Source organism: Neolamprologus brichardi, chromosome 11 (assembly GCF_056152115.1).
Source record: "Neolamprologus brichardi isolate AB-2024 chromosome 11, ASM5615211v1, whole genome shotgun sequence".
Taxonomy (NCBI): Eukaryota; Metazoa; Chordata; class Actinopteri; order Cichliformes; family Cichlidae; genus Neolamprologus; species Neolamprologus brichardi.
The window spans coordinates 8,448,563-8,466,775 of NC_142114.1; the positions used below are offsets into that span (position 1 = coordinate 8,448,563).

Here is an 18,213-nt window from a genome sequence, read left to right on the forward strand (position 1 = left end):
GACAGTCTGGCTGGCCCTTTGAAAGCAAAATTTTAAAAAAAATTCAATTTCACAGACTGTTAATTTATAAAGGGATCTTGAGCAGTAGTTTTCCAGGCTATCTGAAGGACTTTCAAATTTTTTCTTTGAACACTGGCTGCTCAATTTCAGTCCAGTCCTAATACCTGACCATTTTCAGAAGAATGGGTTTTTATTTGTCTATTTTTTGAACCAGTTAACACTGACCTGTGAATAAAACATAAAAAGGCACCTAATTCAAGAGATTAATCAGTGCTGTGTCACCACATGACAGACAACTTAGCAAAGAACCAATTTTAAATTGGTAAATTGGTAAATTGTATTTTTAGGCATTTTGTTGCAACAGCAGGTCATTTATTCCCATATCTTTGATTGAATCCATGAAAAATGTCAAATGCCTTAAAATGTGGTGTTAGGCATCTTTTCAAAACTGATGGAATTATAAATACAGAAACAATGCTTCCCATTTCTACCCACTAGTACAGCGTCTGTTTGGAAAGGGCTTCATTCTTCAGTTTAACAATAATCCCAAACACACTGCCAGGGGTGTAAAAGCATACCTGGATAGAAAAAAACACAGTGGGACACTATCATAGATTGGTCTCCCCAGAGTCCTAACCTCAACTTTACTGACAGACCAAAAGGAAGCCAACATCCAAAGAAGAGCTTTGGATGTCCTTCAAGAAGCCTGAAGAGCTATCCCTGAAATAAAGGTGGTCATGGCAAATATTTGACTTTCAAGCTTATTAGTTTTACAAACCTCTTTTCTTCCTTGTACGCTGTATTTCCATGTATGATTGCATATGTTTCACACAGTTCCCATTTGCCTTTTTAAAAAATGAGTGATAGCTCAAGACTTTTTCATAATGCTATAACTACAGAGAATTAAAAACAATTTAGAAAATCGAGGAGACGTGTTACAGCAACAGCCTGCGACCAGATATGAAAAATTAATGGTCAGTATGCCCCAATTTTGTGTGTATTTAAACCACTTTCAATCAAGATCTTGGTAGTTCTTTATCACTTCTGTAGTTTGGCTATACTGCAAACTGATTGACCACCTATTTGTACATACCACCGGTCAATGACATTTAACCTGCAGTAAGAATAATTGCCACATTGCCAAGTGAGATGATCACAACGATGTCACATTTTCACAGCCACACAAAATAGGAACTGTAAGTCACCAGAGGAGTGACCTTAAAAAAGCTATGGGAGTAAAAGTGAAAATGCTTCAAGATGAAGACAAAGGAGAAATCTGAGGTTACTTTTTCAAACATACTTATACTTCCTCTTCTTCTTCTTCCTCCTCCTCCTGCCCCTTCCGCTCCTCCTGCCAGTCGATTCAGATCACCATGCAACTCTCACCACTATAAAAATCACCTCCATCACTATCAGGGTTCGCAAACATCCCACAACTCTGTTTGACTGGCCAAGGTGAAAGTAAACCCTCTGAGAGGTGAGTACCTCAGATCTAATTGACTCGATGATTTTTTTTTAAAATTTGACTGATGTGATCTTTAGCGCTCCGTCTGCCCGTGTTTTTCTCCGTCTCCGGTGACATTCCAGCGCTTGTGTCAGCGGAGATGTTGGCAGGTGCGTTAGTTCTGGGCACCATCCTTACAGCTTTACCAGGTAAGAGAAATCACAGAGAGATCAAAGTATGACATTTTTCTTTCCATTTTGTGCATCACACAAGAAGTAAACTAAACCTTTGTGCATTCTTTGAGATTAATTACTAGATGTGTTGGAGTTTTTTTTTAATCAAAGATTAAACTGATTTTTATTGAAAAGTATATCACATGCAAAAGGATTTACATGACCGGAGTAAAAAAAAACAAAAAACAGTTTTTTCAGATGTATTGTGCACCAAGGCTTCTGCAGCCAGGTGTCCTTGCCTTTACGCTCAGGTTATTTATAAGTATTGATTGCCTTTTGTGCAACGTAGTCAGCCGAGGCAGGCTGTTAGGAGCACAGGAAGTCACAATGGCTGCTCATCAAGCCTCATTTACACTGCTTCACTTTTATGTGTCCCTCTGAACGGAGCAGTGAGAGCTGTGGTTTGACAGCTTTCCCTCCGAGGAGTCACTCTAACTTGTGGGTTGTTGAGATTTATTCTTTTACTTCACAAATATGTAATCATTGACCCCGGTGGAGCCTGTATTATAAGATGACGTGAAGAGATGGTGAATCATACACATGTGGTTTTTGTAGGCTTTCTTTTAACTCTGTGTGTGTGTGTGTGTGTGTGTGTGTGTGTGTGTGTGTGTGTGTGTGTGTGTGTGTGTGTGTGTGTGTGTGTGTGTGTGTGTGTGTGTGTGTGTGTTCTTCAATACTTCTGTCTTATACCTGTTTGTGCCCCCTGCAGGCATCCAGAGCAGGTGGAGTGTCTCATTTTCTAGGAAGCAGATCTGTGTGTGGGCAGGAACGACCGTCACTCTGCCCTGTCGATATGACTACCCATCAGGTACAGAAGATGGGTATGGTAGATGGGTTCTGTACTATCAGATAAACACTGGATAGTAAGAAATAGTATAAAAATGTAAAGCCTTAAAGAAAGATGAAATTTGCAGTTTTTGTTTGTATGTTTGTTTTTATGATCTTCACAGGTCACACTGTAAAGCGGGTCATGTGGTTCCGTGTGTCTGCTGAGGGTCGCAGGGAGTTCACCCACCACACCGACCCAAACCAGATCAGCCTGTCATACCGCGGACGCACACGGTGGGACCACCCGCACATCACAGATGCATTAAAGTGAAAGTTTGGTTGTGAAAGTTCTTTTACCACTTCTAGAAATAATGTGTTTTAATATAAATCTGTCTTCCAGTTATACTGGGGGTAGCTACTCCAGCTGTTCAGTCCAGATTCGCGGTGTAAAGCTGAGTGATGCAGGTCAGTATCACTTCAGATTTGAGACAGATCAGCCCCTGGGGAGATGGACCTCCCCGGACACCATCACTCTGGATGTAACAGGTAGGTCCACACTAATGAAAGTTGTTATGTCTGCTATTATGTAATAAGGTCTTGACAGCTGTGTTTCAGACCTCCAGGTCCAGCTGCATCCAGCCAGGCCTGGCAACATGTTCGGCTTCGGAGAGACCGTGTTTGTGGGCTGCCAGGCCAGAGGATGTGCTGCTCCAGGAAGGAGCCTTGCGCTCTACAGGTGCATGAGTGTGCATGTACACAGTACACACCATACATGTCTCTCAGCTGTTATTAGAGTAAAGTTAGAATTATGTTGTTTGTTGTTGGTGGCTGTAGCTCAGGAGGTAGAGGAGGTCATCAGCTAATGTGAAGGCTGGTTGTTTGATCTCTGGCTGCTCCAGTCTGCATGCCAAAGTATACTTGGGCAAGATACTGAGACCCTAGTTTCTCTCCAATGCATCCATCGGTGTGTAAATGCTGGACAGAAAGCACTTAAGCATAGAAAAGTGCTTGAGTGAATGGGTGTGAATGAGGCATGTTGTGTAAAATGCTTCGAGTGTTAGAAAAAAAAAAACAGTCTGTTGAGCATTTATAAAAAACAGTCCATGTTAAGTGTAGATTTTATGTGCTGTTCTGCACACAGGAATGGTCTAAACCTCGGCTCTTATGAGAAATGGATGATCGTTAACCGCTTTGACCAGCAGCATGCCGGAGCATACACCTGTCGACCGATCCCACCCCAGAACGTACAGTCTCCATCACTCTCACTGGCACTGGGACGTAAGCAACCTCAGCCAACCAAACCTGAAAGCTTTTCATATCTTCTAGTTCATCTCTTCATGTCATGTTCACAGGCATGTAGGAGGATATGCCTGGAATAGCTGGAAAATGTAACTGCTGGAAAGATCAGCAATTAAATTTTCAGATTTTACTGAACTTCACACATATAGGGCATATATGCATGTTACTGGCCCTGATAAACGTTAAATTGTGTACAAACCCATTAGGATGCTGTGCACAATGTAAATCTACACATAACGATTTATTTATAAATCAATTAAATTTTATATTTAATTCAAAATCATACAAAGACTACATAAGTATGTTACACTAATTTTTTTAATCATGTCATAGCTAATGAGGTTACCAAGTAATGTGCAGAAAAGGTCCTTTCAGAATAAAATATAGTGTGGATAAACAGTTCAATAATTCCACAATGAAGTCTTCAAGTATCCAGAGAAAATATCTGAACCTTCAGGGACAAGGTTGAAAACCAACACTGATTGCCCTCCAAAGAACATTTGCAAAAACTATCCTGAGGTCTGACCAACCAAATTAACTTTAATCTTCTTTCTTATTACAGTGAAAGAATGCCAAACTACATCCTAAATGTACAGCATGGATTTGTAGAAAAATTGAAATAGAAACATTTTGAACTCCACGGAACAAAAATACAACAGAGTTGCCCCTAAACTGCTGTGCTTCTGCAATCCAAAATCAACCAAGAAAATACTTTTTATTAAAAAAAACAAAAAAAACAACAACAACTGCTCTCCTCAGATCACAAACATATGATATACTGCTCACATGTTCTTACTACCAAATTCGCAAAAGAGCATATTCAATAAAATTCAACCAGTTCAGCACTTGATATGTTGTCTGTACTGTTTTCTGTTAAATACAGGGTTTTCATTTTGTTATACTTACTCATCTTCTCAGGTTTTTGGTAATGGGGTTGTCCCTCTTTGCTCTTTCTCATGCTCACCAGATGGTCCTCGCTTCACCTCCATCGCAGTCTTTCCAGTAGGAGAGGTGTCAGAGGGTAGCTCCGTCACTCTGACCTGCAGCAGCGATGCAGCTCCGCCTGTCGAGAGCTTTGCTTGGTTCAAAGGTACCGGACTCACCTCTGTTCACTGTATTTAAATTATATGTGATACATCCACGTCCACCTGATTGAGATGGATGGACTAACTGGTTGATGACAGTTACACATAAGTAGACATAATAATGAATAATTTGTAGAAATAAAAAAATCAAAACTAACTGAAGTTTTGGAAACAGTGTACTGTAAAAGAAAACACATTCCTTGGATTATGACCACACTTAAATTTTATGCCTGCACTAATCCTTTGTGTGTTTTCCAGACATGGAGAGTGGGAGCATCCCAGATAGTTTCAGGCCTCAGCTCCACCTGTCCAACCTCAAATACACAGACAGAGGAGAGTATTTCTGTGTAGCCCGTAACTCACTGGGAACAGATCGCTCCAAAGCACTTCTACTCAATGTCACTTGTAAGTTTGTTGCATGTTTTTATTAATATCACAAAGACAATCTGCCCCCAATTAAACCAATCAAAATCATGTGTTTAGTAATAGATTGGTGTCATTTGCTGTAAATGGTTATTCTAGTCGGGGTTTTATTCTAGTTCTTATTGTGTAAATCTGTCAAAGGGCAGTCTGGGTTAAACTGATTAAGCAACGATTCTATTTTAAGCGAGATATGAAGCGAGTACTCAAATAAATGTCATATGGATAAAGGAACAGGAAGTGATGCAACCTCAACTCAGACAGTTTTTCTTTCATACTGTTCCACACAGATTAAGTTTAATAATCAAATAAAAAAGCTCTTTCGGCTGCTCTCTTGCCACAAGGGTTTGTCACAGTGTTTACCTCTGTGTGTTTGATTTGGAAATTTATGCTGGACGTCCTTACTGACGCAACCTCAAAGAGAATTTGCATAATCACTATAAATAATAGCATCTTTTTTTTTCTTTTTTGACTGTCTGTCCGCTTCTTTAGACTCTCCAAAGAACACTCATGTGCTGGTGAGTCCTCGAGGGGATATGAGAGAGGGCTCATTTGCAAACCTGAGCTGCGTCAGCCACGCAAACCCTCCTGCCAATAGGTACGAGGGCACAGCAACAACCAAGTTTAATTCTACTACGTATTTTTTCCTCATCTTGGTGTTTTTCCTCATCATTATCATGATTCTTTCATGGCTTTTCACCACATTGAAATTATGTAAATTCAAACTTCAGTCTTGTTTCTCATTAAAAAGTGGATAGTTTGGAAGTCCTGAATTATTTTATTATTTCTTCACCGAAACACCCCCCCCCCCCCCCCCCCCCCCCCCAGCACTATCAGTCATTAAAAACATAAGTAAGTAAAGTTTATTTAGTTAGCACATTTTGTGGCCATAAAAGACACAGAGTGCTGTACAGCAATTAAAACACTTTTATTAACATCAATAGAGAACCATGTTAAAACAGAATTTTTTAAAAATCCTTAAAGACAAATGAATGTCAACAGCAGGCCTGATTATACCTGCTCCAGGGTCTAGGTGCCACAGACTAAAATCTAATCTAATCTTCATGTTTTCTACCAGAGAAAACTAACAAAAAATGATTGCTTCATGTTTGCCCAGTCCCATGAATCATTTTCACCCTAATCATCATCATCCCCACCACCATAATCACCTCTCTGCTACAGGTATGCTTGGTATCGTATCACTGGTGACCAGGTGATTGCTAAAGGTGCCTTTCAGAACCTGACATTGTCGTCTGTGCGTGCTCACCATGCTGGTCAGTACTACTGCAGAGCTTCAAACGGATTAGGATACCAAACGTCACCTGTTGCTACTCTGACTGTGCTGTGTAAGTAATGAATGTGTTGGCTGGCTTCGTGTCGTTTAGCAGTTTTGTCTCAGTTTCTGCTCTGCTTGTACTCCTGTGGCTTTTTCTTCATAGAGTAAAGTTTGAAGCTGTCTTAATTCTTTCTTATTCTCTCTCAAGATCCCCCTAAGAACACTTCAGTTCTGGCTCGTCCCTCCAGTGTTGTGGATGCTGGCAGACCTTTGACCTTGACCTGCAGCAGTCAGGCGAACCCAGCAGTGGACAACTTCACATGGCACCGATTAGCTCTGGATGGAGGGGCTGTGCAATGTCAGCATATAAAAACTAACTAATACATTTTAAAGCATTTATACAAAGGCAACATTTCCATCTGTAGGATCCTCCACAGGAAATATGTTATATGAATTTGTGTTGCGGCATGCATAAGAAGAATATCCTTTCCTGTGCTCTGACATGCAGCTTGGGTCACCAAGTCTGGTCCTGTCTTTACCATCTCTGAGGTTGGCCCGAGTGCAAGCGGTCAGTACTACTGTGAGGCCAGGAATCGAATTGGAGCCCACAGCTCTCCAGTCCTCACCGTAAGAGTCAGAGGTACAAACGCATTCACATTTGTTACATGTCTGTCAACAGGATGTTATCAAGCATAGTTTTTTTTTGTTAGTTTATAAAAATCATGGCTGTATTTTTAACCACAGTGCAACTTTAAAGAAGGACATGTTGTTTGGTCTGCCCGCCACTTTGGCTGAGACTGAAATATCTGAACAAAGATGAAATTATGTAGGGACATGAATATTCTTAAAGAGGATCCAAACACTGATTAACTAGCAACACCCACAGACTATAAAATATATATATAAAGATGTGCATGGTTTGAAGCCTCAAGTTTAGTGTATTTGTTGTTTTATGCAGCCAAAACTGATTATGACAGAGTGGAGTGCTAAGTTACCAGCTAACGCCTCCTGCTGTGGTTAGCGAAGTGCTTCTGCAAACAGACACATATCCCTGCTAATTAGAGCTAACATGAAAACAAAATAATATTGTTTACCAAAAGTGTGAAAAACAAGCTATAGTTAATAAGCACAGTTAATAAGAAAAGAATGATATTCATTATATAATTGCTTTAAAGATGCTACCACAGGCACAATTCCTTCTTATTCTTATTAGCTGAAGCAATACATAGCTAATAGCTAAAGCGCTATCAGAGAGCAGAAAAGCAGTTTAGCAGTTGGTTTTAGCCAAACATTACCAGCATATTTAGCTTTAGCTAGAAAAAACTCCACCAAAAAACATTAATAATAACATAAATATCCTTACAGTTTTCAATAAAGAGGTATGTTAGCACTATAGACCAAAGCTTTGTTGGTCTAATTCTGCCCAAGTTTAGATTGACTCACTTTTGGCACTAGCTAGCGCAAATGTCCAGTTTCAGAACTTCAGTTTTTGGTACTTTCCTCCCAGGATATTGCTCTTTGGAAGCAGCAAGACATCATCAAAATGAAAGCTCAAAAATCATTGGAAAGTTTTTAAACTTTGTCCTCACATACACAAGGTACACATTTCCTCCGGATAAACTGTAGTAATTTGGGGGATCTCTTCAGTTTTTACACACTCACACTCAATCAGGCGCAGACTCAACAAGGCTTCGAGTATTTATCTGCAATTTTTTTACCATAGGAGATGTTTGGATAGATTTTCCTTTGTCTGAATGGTGATGAAACCTTCCTGTCAGTATCACAGGCTCTGGTCTTCATTGTATATGGTCTCATGATTTCTGACTGTTTTTGTATGAGTCATGGTGAGTCACTTAAAGCCCTCTCTCTACAAGGGGGGGGGGAGGAGGTGATGAGGTGCTGTGGAAAACGACTCTGTGAGTCTAGACAGCCGAAGAAGTGGAGCTGGGTTTGGAAATCAGGACTGGAAACACAAGACTAAAGTCTAGACGGCGGCTAACTAATGCCGTGCTCTTTCCCTCTTTAGTCACATACACTTTCTATTTTTATTTCTGATCTTTTTTTAGCTTGCGGCACTTCTGTACTCCATCATTTCATCTCCTTTCTTCCTCCCTCTAGTCACACTGATAACCCTTGTAATCCTTCCATTGGCAGGTCGTTTAAAGGTCATTGCCTTGGCCTCAGCAGTGGGTGTTTCTGCTGGACTCATCACACTGACAGTGGCTGTTATGATCAGGTGACAGGAAGTACACTGCTATTTATCCATTACTACTCCTGGGCTATTTCTGTGATCTTACGCAGACATTAAAAAAAAGCACAATTTCTTCCTCTGTTTTATAGAGGAACATATGACAGTTTTGTCAGTTGCTCGTTTTTCTTCCCTTTGGCTTATTTGTATTAGTGTTGTTAGAGGGGTTGTCACTTGCTAACCATCCCTTTTCTTTACCTTCCCAGTAAAAACATGCATAGAGTAGACACAGAGTCAGTAGAAGTGACAAACAAGGTACGGTGATCTTTGTTTAATTGGTTTTGATCAGTTATGGAATTGCTCTATCTCTTCATTTCTTGCTGTAGCTTTGCTGTAAGTCTAATTCTCAGTTTTCTCTGCTGTGTGTGTGTGTTTTCGTGCGTGTCCCCCACAGTGTCCATCAGTGACAGCTGACACTATGTTTTATGAGTCAGCTGAACATATCTACCCAGCGAGGAAGGGCAAGATGTCCGACATACCGGTGAGAAAACATTTACGAGGCATACGTGGCTATGGATGAGAAATGCAGTTTTTGCATTTGTGTGTGTGTGTGTGTGTGTGGGTGTGTGTGTGTGTGCAGGAGGAGCCAGAGGATTTGAGTGACAGCTCCCATCCCTCCATTGTTCCTCTGAAGGATGCTCCACCAATCACAGAAGGTCAAAGTTGCAGCCTTGCCTCCAACTACATCACTGTGCACTACTCCAGGTTGTCCAGGTACAGCATACCTGCATCTCTTTTTCCCATACTACACAAACTACAAAACAGCTTAAAACAAATCCCCATCCCGAAGGTCCCACCCAATATATAAAAAAAATTTAATTTAAAAAACAAACACTCAAAATTAGCCTAGTGCAATTGTTTTCAAGCAGTTAAAATAAATGATAAATGGCTGCCACATGTATAAGAACTTATTAGCATTCCCTCTGAGCCTGAATTAGATTTTTCCCAGTTTAAAAAAAAACATCTTTCAGCCAAAGTGATGTAGCTGGAGGGTGAGGACAGCAAAATTCCACATCAACAATGAAGTAAATGCATTGACATCCATCTGCTTACGACCAAGTTTTAGAGTGGAATCCTCAGAGACCAAAAATGGCAACTAGTGGACGAGATTTCAGCGCAACGATCAAAACATGCGCAAGCACCTCAAAATAAAAAGTCCAGCATGACTGAGCTGGTAAAAAACATGCAAGTTAAATCACGGGCAGAGGTATTAAAAGGATGCCGGGATGTGTTTTAGATCGTCTTGATTTTGACAAATGCAATCTGTATACGGTCTTAACCTGAATAAGGGAGAGTCTTTTTCATGAGGGTGAGGTATGAATTCTGCCAATTACTTTTCCCCAGTAATCGTCCCCAAATTTAAGACCCACTTCCTGTTTCACTGTCGATTTGTTTCTGCAATGTTTAGGTCCACAGTACTACTGTTACTTTTGCTGTTTTCTACTATTGCTTTATGTTATGTTGACCTGTTACTTTTATTATATGATGTGAGATGAACTAATGTGGTTCCTGTTTGCTGTCCGTGCAGCACAGATCAGGTGCAGGTGCACAATCGGCCACTGGGTGCTGATAAAAAACCAAAGGATTCCTCCAAAGTTGTTTACACTTTACTGCCCCAGCCTCGTCACTAACCAGGAGGAAGCAGCTTCAGGTAAGTCACTTACAGCTGCTCGTGTCAAAAACCCCAACAGCACTGTGATGTAGGTTTGTTGTTGCTTTTCTTACCTTGACACGCTCCCTGTTTCAGTGCAGATTTTATATTTTATTCTGTTCTCCTGTTTTCTTTCTTAGCTGAATGGCACATCAGCTTTCCTCATTTGAGCAAATCACTTTGCTTCTGTCCACGCGAGGGACAAGAAACTCACCCTGGTGACACCGTACACTGTTTTGGATCAGACACTCGGATGTGTCGCATTATGGATTTACTAAGAGAGAAGCATGTGTTCTTTCCAGGAGTCCAGCTCCTAACTTTGCTGCATATCTTCTCTGTTTCTTTCTGTGCACCTGAACAGCAATAACACTGAATGCCTTTTTGCTTGCACTCCACGTTGCAGGTTGCCATATTTCTAGTGTTGCCTGTTTGTTGATACTTAACAGTGGAATTTTTGATGACCAAGTATTAGCGGTTGCTACTTTATCATTTGCAGTGATGATTTGTATGAAAATAAGAGCTTGATATCTGAGGGAGAAATCGCGTAGAATCATTTTTGACATGCATAAAGGATATGCAGCACTTCACATTGATGAGTTCCCGCACTGATTGATCTTCTCCACTAAATTTAGATGTCTGTGCAGTTGATAGAGCTTGTATTATATCCAATCAATGCAAATGAGCTGTCAATAAAATCAAATCAAATCAATCAGTTGTGCATGTCTGCTTTTCTTTGCTGCCGATTTTAAAATATCATCTAATTCATTTGTAATAAAATAATAAATATTTCAAACAATTAACTCTCACAAGAATCTTATGTATTTATCAATAACTGTGTATTTTGTGCACGGTTTTCACCAGACATTTGAGACTTTCCACAGTGACATGGAACAACTCAAGAACATCTTGCTTCTTGTGGTGATCCATGTCTTGTTTTGCTGTTTTGCAACACTTTAGATTTTAAGCCTGAAAAGGAAAAATAAGCACATATTGGGTCTCATTCACTAACCTAAATGTTCTTATTGTATACCCTCTTTTCTCTATATAAAGAAATCTCTTTATCTTGAAATTAATGGAAATCAATTCATAAATGAAGTCTGACTGAAGCAACTGAAACTATACTCTCTGAAGAAAAAGTGCATTTTTACTCTAAAGTGATTGTTTCCCCTTTTTTTAAGAAGAAAACACCAGGCTTGGGCTGGAATATATCTAAATTGATATTGGGAAATAAAAGAGCAACAGATCATAATAAAAAGGTTGATGTGTGAGCCTCAGATGAGAAACCGCACTGCAGTTATTGAAAAACATCCACTTTCACTAGCAAAGCTGGGACAGTGTGGAGAAATGAAACTATACTCTTCATCTTCCATACTTGCTGGATGGAAATGAAGAATATTTTAAGATGAGATATTAGACACCACAATGTCTTTGTTAGCTGTTATATGCTTATTAATAAAAAGGTTAAAAGTGTTCACATTTGTCACATATTTCATTCTAATTCTGAGCACTTTAAGCTTTTAGTGTTTTGGAAATCTTTGAATGATGAAGAAACTTATAATAACCACTAGAATTAGTAGTTGTAGTGTTCAGTTTAAAGATGTGTGACTAAATTTTCTAAGACATCCAGGCTTTTATCATTTGTTCATATGGATGCTCTGAAGCGCTTCTACATTTGCTCGTAGAGTACGAACAAATTCAAGAAAGTATTGATGAGTCCCAGATTTGTACACACATTTCTTTTGAGGCTCACTCACTCTTTCTGAAGCAGTACATATTTGGCCTGATGCAGAACTTCATCCTATAGCTTCAAACTTTCAAAGTTTAGAAAATGTTTTTGCCTATAAATGTGTCACTAATGTGCTGTTTGTAACATTTCCTTTCTTTTTCAGCAATTGCAATATTCAGTGGGGCAATGTGTCCAGAAAAGACAACATTAAGAAATCAGTCATGACAAATCATGATGTTACAATCATCCTGTTGGACGCACGATATAAAAGTACCTTAATAATGCCTTAGTTAAATACAGCGGAGAGGAAATCACATGGTGATTGTTCCTTTGAGAACAGGCTCTTCCTGTTCATGGACACCAACCACACTGCACAGCATAATTCACTTATGTTGGATACAAGAACCACAAACCTGAATGAGTCATGAAACATGCTCTTAAAATCCATTGCTTTTGATACTTCAGGTTAAACGCCTGCAAGATCCAAAACACAAAACAATCCAGTGCCACAGCGTTAGAGTGACAGCTGCACACAGAGGTATCACATGAAAATACATTAAGACGTTCATAGCACTGCACTTTGAGCAAAAAATATATATGAAGACACCGGTGGGTTCTCCAGCTTTACTTAAACAGACCGGTAGCCCCACCTGGTGGAAAAATATATTTCAGGTCGTCTACAAGCCCTTCCTACATCCTTGACTCCTTTCCTCAACAAAAAAAAGGAGATGGGCTAGAGCAGCGGGCATTCAACAAATGAGAAATGTCAGTCAAAGTCAGAGTTGATCATCTTAAATAAATAAAATATCTTCATTAGATGTAAGCTGTATCAATTAGTTGTCTTTTTTAAAATAAAATGATTAGATAATGCTTTGTTTAACAGAGTATGGAAACATTATAATAGGTTAATTATAAATTGAAATATTTGTGTTGATATCTGTTTTTTTTTTTAAAAATTGAAACTATAACTTTCCATAATCATTCTGAAAGTGTGACATTAGAGGAAGCAACGAAACGATGTGTGCCTACTTCTGCTTTTTGCACCACAAAAATGAAGAATGTGTAAAGCAATAAGCCACTTTGCTTCAGCCGGTGAGTACTTCTGATCACTAACTCGTGGTTTCTTTATTTTTTGGGACAGTTGGTGTATGTTGACCTGTGTCATGATTGTTGCAGGTAAAACTTCAAATAATGGAAAGCTGGAGCCTGATCATTCTGGTAATAACGCCAGGTGAGGAGATTTTTTTTGTAATCTAATAAACAGGATATGTGATGACTAAAATGAAACTGCAGCGCTAATTCTGGAAAATAAATTTTTCTTCATTTTCTGCATTTTTGTCCAAAGGTGTCTGGAGCGGAGACTGGAGTGTGACGTCTGAAAATCAGTGTGCTTTGAAAGGAACATCAGTATTGATCAGCTGCAAATATGACTACCCTGTAGGTCACTTTGTTACTTCTGTCAGCTGGTTTAAAAAGTTGTATGCATCTGGCGGATGGAGACTTTTTCCTCTTGATAAACTTACTTCAAGTCCGGACCACTTTAAATATTTGGGAAACTTCCGTGGCGACTGCAGTCTGAAGGTCAATGATGTACAACACACTGATGAAGGAGCTTACTATTTTCATTTTACCACAACACTCAACAGATGGATGAGCATAAAACCGATGTACTTGTCTGTGGGAGGTAACGACTAATTACGAGAACATTTCTGTTTCGATGAGTTTAGCAAACATTTATTGATTTATGTTTCTTTATTAGAGCTGACCACAGTCATCGAGCCGAGCACTGTGACAGAGGGAGGTCGTGTCGCGCTGACCTGTATGTCAGGCTGTCCTGAGCCTAAAGACATTGTCTGGTTCAGAGATGGGCAACCTGTGTCAAATCCAATCTTCCAGGCCAGGAGAGAGGATGCTGGGGACTACTATTGTGCAGTCCATGGACAGGAATCAGTCAGATCTGCACATGTGGCTCTGAATGTTCAATGTGAGTAGAGGGTTAAGAAAGCATACCACAAAATTCAAGTTACAGGCCCCGCTCTATTCACATGCTACATTATGTCAGGGAGGTGAGCTGGCGTCCACAATACCCCAGACTTGTAACTGAACCAGAAGCTCTCATATGATTAACTTTATTATATATGACTGTGTTTTTCTTTCTGTCTCCTGTGAGGAAGACCAGTTGTTACAGGAGTACACTTGAATCTCATCATAATATTTCAATAACTTTGATCATGTGAATTATTAGAATCATTTTTGGACAATTGTGTCCAGAAATTGGCTCAAGTTGTACTTTTACATATCCTCAGTTGGACATCACAATATATCACCTTTACTCTGGGAAATTAGGAGGTTAAAGGCTGCTTGAAGATCTAAGTGTGAAATGTCACATAAGGTCAGATAAGGATATGTTTTATCCAGCATGAGCACCATTGTTGTGGCCCGTGACAACGAGATAAGAGACAGCAGGATGACAGAGGAGTTTTTCTGTGGCTTGTCAAAATTTGTTTTAAATACAGAAAAGGAGAAGAGAAATACTGAAATTTTCCTGCATTGTATTTCATTTTTGTTGCATGTATTGACACTTTTAATGATTCCATCATTACGATCAGGATTTATCATCCATGTGGCTACACTTCCTTTTCTCCTCTCAAGCAGACGCTCCCAGAGAAGTGACGCTATCAGTGAGTCCACGGGGAGACATCCGCAGTGGAGGGACAGCGACTTTGACCTGCAGCAGCGATGCCAACCCTCCTGTGGCACACAGCGGATACAGCCTGTATAAGGATGGACAGCTTATCAGTTCAGGGCAGAATTACATCATCTCTGACATCCTGCCCAGCGACAGAGGATGGTACTACTGCCAGGCATGGAATAACATCAGCTGGAAGGGCATCGACTTGATCAACTCGACTGAGGTTCACCTTGACGTTAGATGTGAGTGTGTCTGGTTACTTGGGAGCTATCTAGGAGCGCAATTCGACACATGGTCATGAGTACAGTGTCAGACATTTCAAAGGCAATCCTCAACTGACTGATATCACAACTTCCTGATGATTGCTACAGTCTGTCTGTTTGCTGTCACAATGTGTCAAAAAGTTCAGTCTGGAGGCACTCTGTTAAAGTTCACGGCTGGAGGAAGTGATATTAAAATATCCATGCTGATTAATCATTTTTTAACTTTTCACAGTAAAGCACACATATGTCGTCTAACTGGTTTCACCATCTACTGAAAAAGGACATTTTCTAAGACCTGATTATTCACAAGCTAACAGGTTCTTTAGTGTTGTCCATAGGGAGAAGAGACTGATGAATGAAAGGACCAGAAACAAAATTTTAAAAAAATTGTTGCAGTCTAAGGTGACACCCTTAGACTGTTTTTTAGTGTTTAGGTGGGGTTATGTGGGTTCTAAAAACTTTTATTTTAAACATTTATTTCCTAAATTGAGCTTCACAGAAAAAGTTAAATCTATAACAGTTTTTTTAGACTAGGGCTCCATGGTACAAATTAGTCTTACATGTCCACTTTAATTTAGAGATCACTTCTGGAAGACAAAGTCTGTCCTGTCCTAACAAATACGTGATGAAATTAGAGTTTAACAGATACTCTTATAAGGTATCCTTTTTTTAATTTAAATTTTGGATCTTAAAGCTATTGAGAAGTGTATCTCTTCTGTTTTTATTAGGAAGACAAGAGAGCACATTTAAATGTAAGTATTTTAGTTGTAATGTGTCTCTTCAGATTTTAGCACACAAAGAAGAAGAGGTTGTGAACAGCTGATCACTGATCACCATTTTTCCTGTCTTTTTAAAACAAATCTGTTAACAATCGTGATGTTTGGGCTTTTTCAGACCCTCCAATGAACATTTCCATTTCAGTGGATCCACAGCTGTTTGATGAGGGCAGCAGTGTCAATCTGACCTGCAGCAGTGTGGCTAACCCCGCAGCAGACAGCTACATATGGTACAAAATGGTTGACTCTGACGCCACCAGCTCCATGCTGCGGGTGGGCTCAGGACAGCTGCTCTCCCTTCCCTCTGTGGAAGAGTCCCACAGTGGAGTGTACCTCTGCAAGGTCAGGAATAGTCTCGGGGAGAGCAACTCAACTCAGGTGCTGCTGTCCATGCAGAGAAAGCAGGATGGTAGGAGCCACTACTTACAGATGCTCGTTGTATCCTCAAAAGGCAATCTGTGCAAAATACCACAACCTCTTAATCTGATATGAAAAATAAATCTTAAGTTGCCTCAATTCCTTTATTGAAATTTATTGAGCTGATTGACTATATGTTATTTCCACGCTGAGTGTGTGCTTTCCCCTCAGAAGGGCAGTTCCCCCTAGTCTTGGCTGGAATTGGAGTTTCTCTTCTTGTGACACTAGTGGTGGCGCTTCTTCTGTTCCGGTGAGTCAGTAAGCGATGGAGAGTGAGGCTTTAGTGAGGCTGACTCATGTCATTTTTTTGCACTTAAACACTTACTTAAATGTGCATATTTCTTATGTCACTGTATTTTTTTTTTCACGTGTTGCAGAACTTTTAAAAACGTGTCTTACCTAATGCTGTAATGAGTGTTAACATGCACCATGTGTGTCATCTGAATTTCCATTCTGCTGCTGCCATATTTAACACATCAGCCACCGCAGCATATTTCTACACTGACAGTCGGTATCTTGGCGTTTAGTAGGGAGGGGAGCATTCATTGCCAGGGTCCATATCAGCACAGAAGGTCACTACTATACATAAAGCAACTTTCATGGATTCTTTATGGATTGTGTCTGTAAATGTTGTTAGTTTTGATATATTTAGAAACTCCTAGAAGGCAGCATTTTAACACGTAAGCTGCCTGTGTTTGCTAGTATTACATAACAGCTTCCCTTAAACATTAGGAAACGTGACTGAGCAACGAAGAACGTTCTGTTCTGGCTTGAGTTGGCACAACTTTTGACATATTTAACTCTTGATTTATTTCTTTTTTTAAATTTTGTTGTCGTGGCAGGAAGAAACAGAAGACCAGCGCAGACAAGAAAGTGAGTACATGCAAAAAAATCTTTAAATAAGCCATATCTGTCAGTTACACACAGATTTGGGAAGTATCCCGCTGAAGAGCATGCACACACACACACACACACACACACAGATAGCAGACCAAATATTCTAGTGGAGTGATGATTTTGATGTGTCCACTCTGGCAGAGAGTGTTTGACTCCAGGCTCATCAGAACAAGATCAAGATCTTCAGCCGCCGAAGATCCACCTGACACCACTTATGCTAACATCCACCCGCTTCCATCCTCGACTCCCTCTGTCCCTCCTCAGGCCATTTCTACGGCTTCACAGAGGGGCTCACACCGGGATGTAAGTAACGATCCACAATCGTAACTGTTCAGCATCTCTGCTAAACACAACACACTCATATTACATCAACTTCTTCTTTCTCTTAGGATACCACTTCTTATGAAGATGAGGTTACCTATTCCACAGTGACCATCAGGCCCAAAGACCCCAGTTTTCCACATCACCTGAACTCCAACAGACGGCCACAGCACTCCTGGTATGCTTCCTCTCCAAACTTTGACATGTTCACAGCACAGCATTGTAGGGTTTCCACACACGTCTCCAACTAAAGCAAAATAACTGAAATCATCACAGATAAAAAACTTAAGATTTATCTTTATAACAATGGCTAAAGCCTGCACATTTCTAGAAACGTTACTAAAAGAGACACGACCAAGCTCCATGATAACAAAACTGATCTTAAACTGCCTCAGTGTTGCTATCGATGTGTCATCATAAAGGTTATCACAGAAGTGACACCTAACATAGCTTCAGACTGAGTCCCAACCACATTGTTCATTCCACTGTTTTCTCCTCAGGTCCAAAGCAAGAGAAAACAACGACTCTGTGATCTACGCGTCTGTGTTTAAATCCAGCTGACTTGTGACTTCCTCAAGAAACATCACAAACTAATCCAGGTCTCGATATTCTTCCTGTGGGTGCAGGGGTGTACGCTGTGCAGTGGCAGAGTACTCGTGTTATTTCTGTTAAGTCTGGGTTACTGTAAAACTGCTCT

The 18,213-nt window shown here is 40.0% G+C and overlaps 2 protein-coding genes across 3 annotated transcripts; both read left to right on the forward strand.

Annotated features, from left to right (window-relative positions):
* Window positions 1-1,361: 1,361 nt before the first annotated feature.
* On the forward strand, window positions 1,362-11,065 carry LOC118454497 (sialic acid-binding Ig-like lectin 10). Its single transcript, XM_087847710.1, has 19 exons — window positions 1,362-1,477; window positions 1,588-1,653; window positions 2,387-2,485; window positions 2,628-2,739; window positions 2,846-2,991; window positions 3,061-3,181; window positions 3,587-3,723; window positions 4,712-4,834; window positions 5,088-5,234; window positions 5,742-5,847; window positions 6,432-6,595; window positions 6,734-6,883; window positions 7,034-7,165; window positions 8,680-8,761; window positions 8,980-9,028; window positions 9,168-9,254; window positions 9,354-9,487; window positions 10,302-10,424; window positions 10,565-11,065. The coding sequence occupies exons 2-18, from the start codon at window positions 1,605-1,607 to the stop codon at window positions 10,402-10,404; spliced, it is 1,941 nt and encodes a 646-aa protein (XP_087703836.1). The 5' UTR covers window positions 1,362-1,477; window positions 1,588-1,604; the 3' UTR covers window positions 10,405-10,424; window positions 10,565-11,065.
* A 2,276-nt stretch (window positions 11,066-13,341) lies between these two features.
* Window positions 13,342-18,157, forward strand: LOC118454496 (B-cell receptor CD22-like). Of its 2 annotated transcripts, XM_087847712.1 has the most exons (10): window positions 13,342-13,381; window positions 13,496-13,834; window positions 13,910-14,134; window positions 14,806-15,084; window positions 16,000-16,290; window positions 16,470-16,548; window positions 17,141-17,171; window positions 17,337-17,498; window positions 17,585-17,694; window positions 18,017-18,157. In XM_087847712.1, the coding sequence occupies exons 1-10, from the start codon at window positions 13,342-13,344 to the stop codon at window positions 18,075-18,077; spliced, it is 1,617 nt and encodes a 538-aa protein (XP_087703838.1). In that variant the 3' UTR covers window positions 18,078-18,157. The 2 variants fall into 2 exon arrangements, with proteins under 2 accessions (XP_087703838.1, XP_087703837.1); XM_087847711.1 differs by lacking the exon at window positions 18,017-18,157 and having other exon boundaries at window positions 17,585-17,767.
* The last annotated feature ends 56 nt before the right edge of the window (window positions 18,158-18,213 follow it).

Excerpts from the sequence above, each read along its gene's own strand:
- LOC118454497 (XM_087847710.1), top strand. The coding sequence starts at position 1,605 with ATGTTGGCAGGTGCGTTAGTTCTGGGCACCATCCTTACAGCTTTACCA. Across the intron at positions 2,740-2,845 it reads TCATACCGCGGACGCACACG|TTATACTGGGGGTAGCTACT; the intron begins GTGGGACCACCC and ends TCTGTCTTCCAG. Across the intron at positions 2,992-3,060 it reads CATCACTCTGGATGTAACAG|ACCTCCAGGTCCAGCTGCAT; the intron begins GTAGGTCCACAC and ends GCTGTGTTTCAG.
- LOC118454496 (XM_087847711.1), top strand. The coding sequence starts at position 13,342 with ATGGAAAGCTGGAGCCTGATCATTCTGGTAATAACGCCAG. Across the intron at positions 13,835-13,909 it reads GATGTACTTGTCTGTGGGAG|AGCTGACCACAGTCATCGAG; the intron begins GTAACGACTAAT and ends TTTCTTTATTAG. Across the intron at positions 17,499-17,584 it reads AGAGGGGCTCACACCGGGAT|GATACCACTTCTTATGAAGA; the intron begins GTAAGTAACGAT and ends TCTTTCTCTTAG.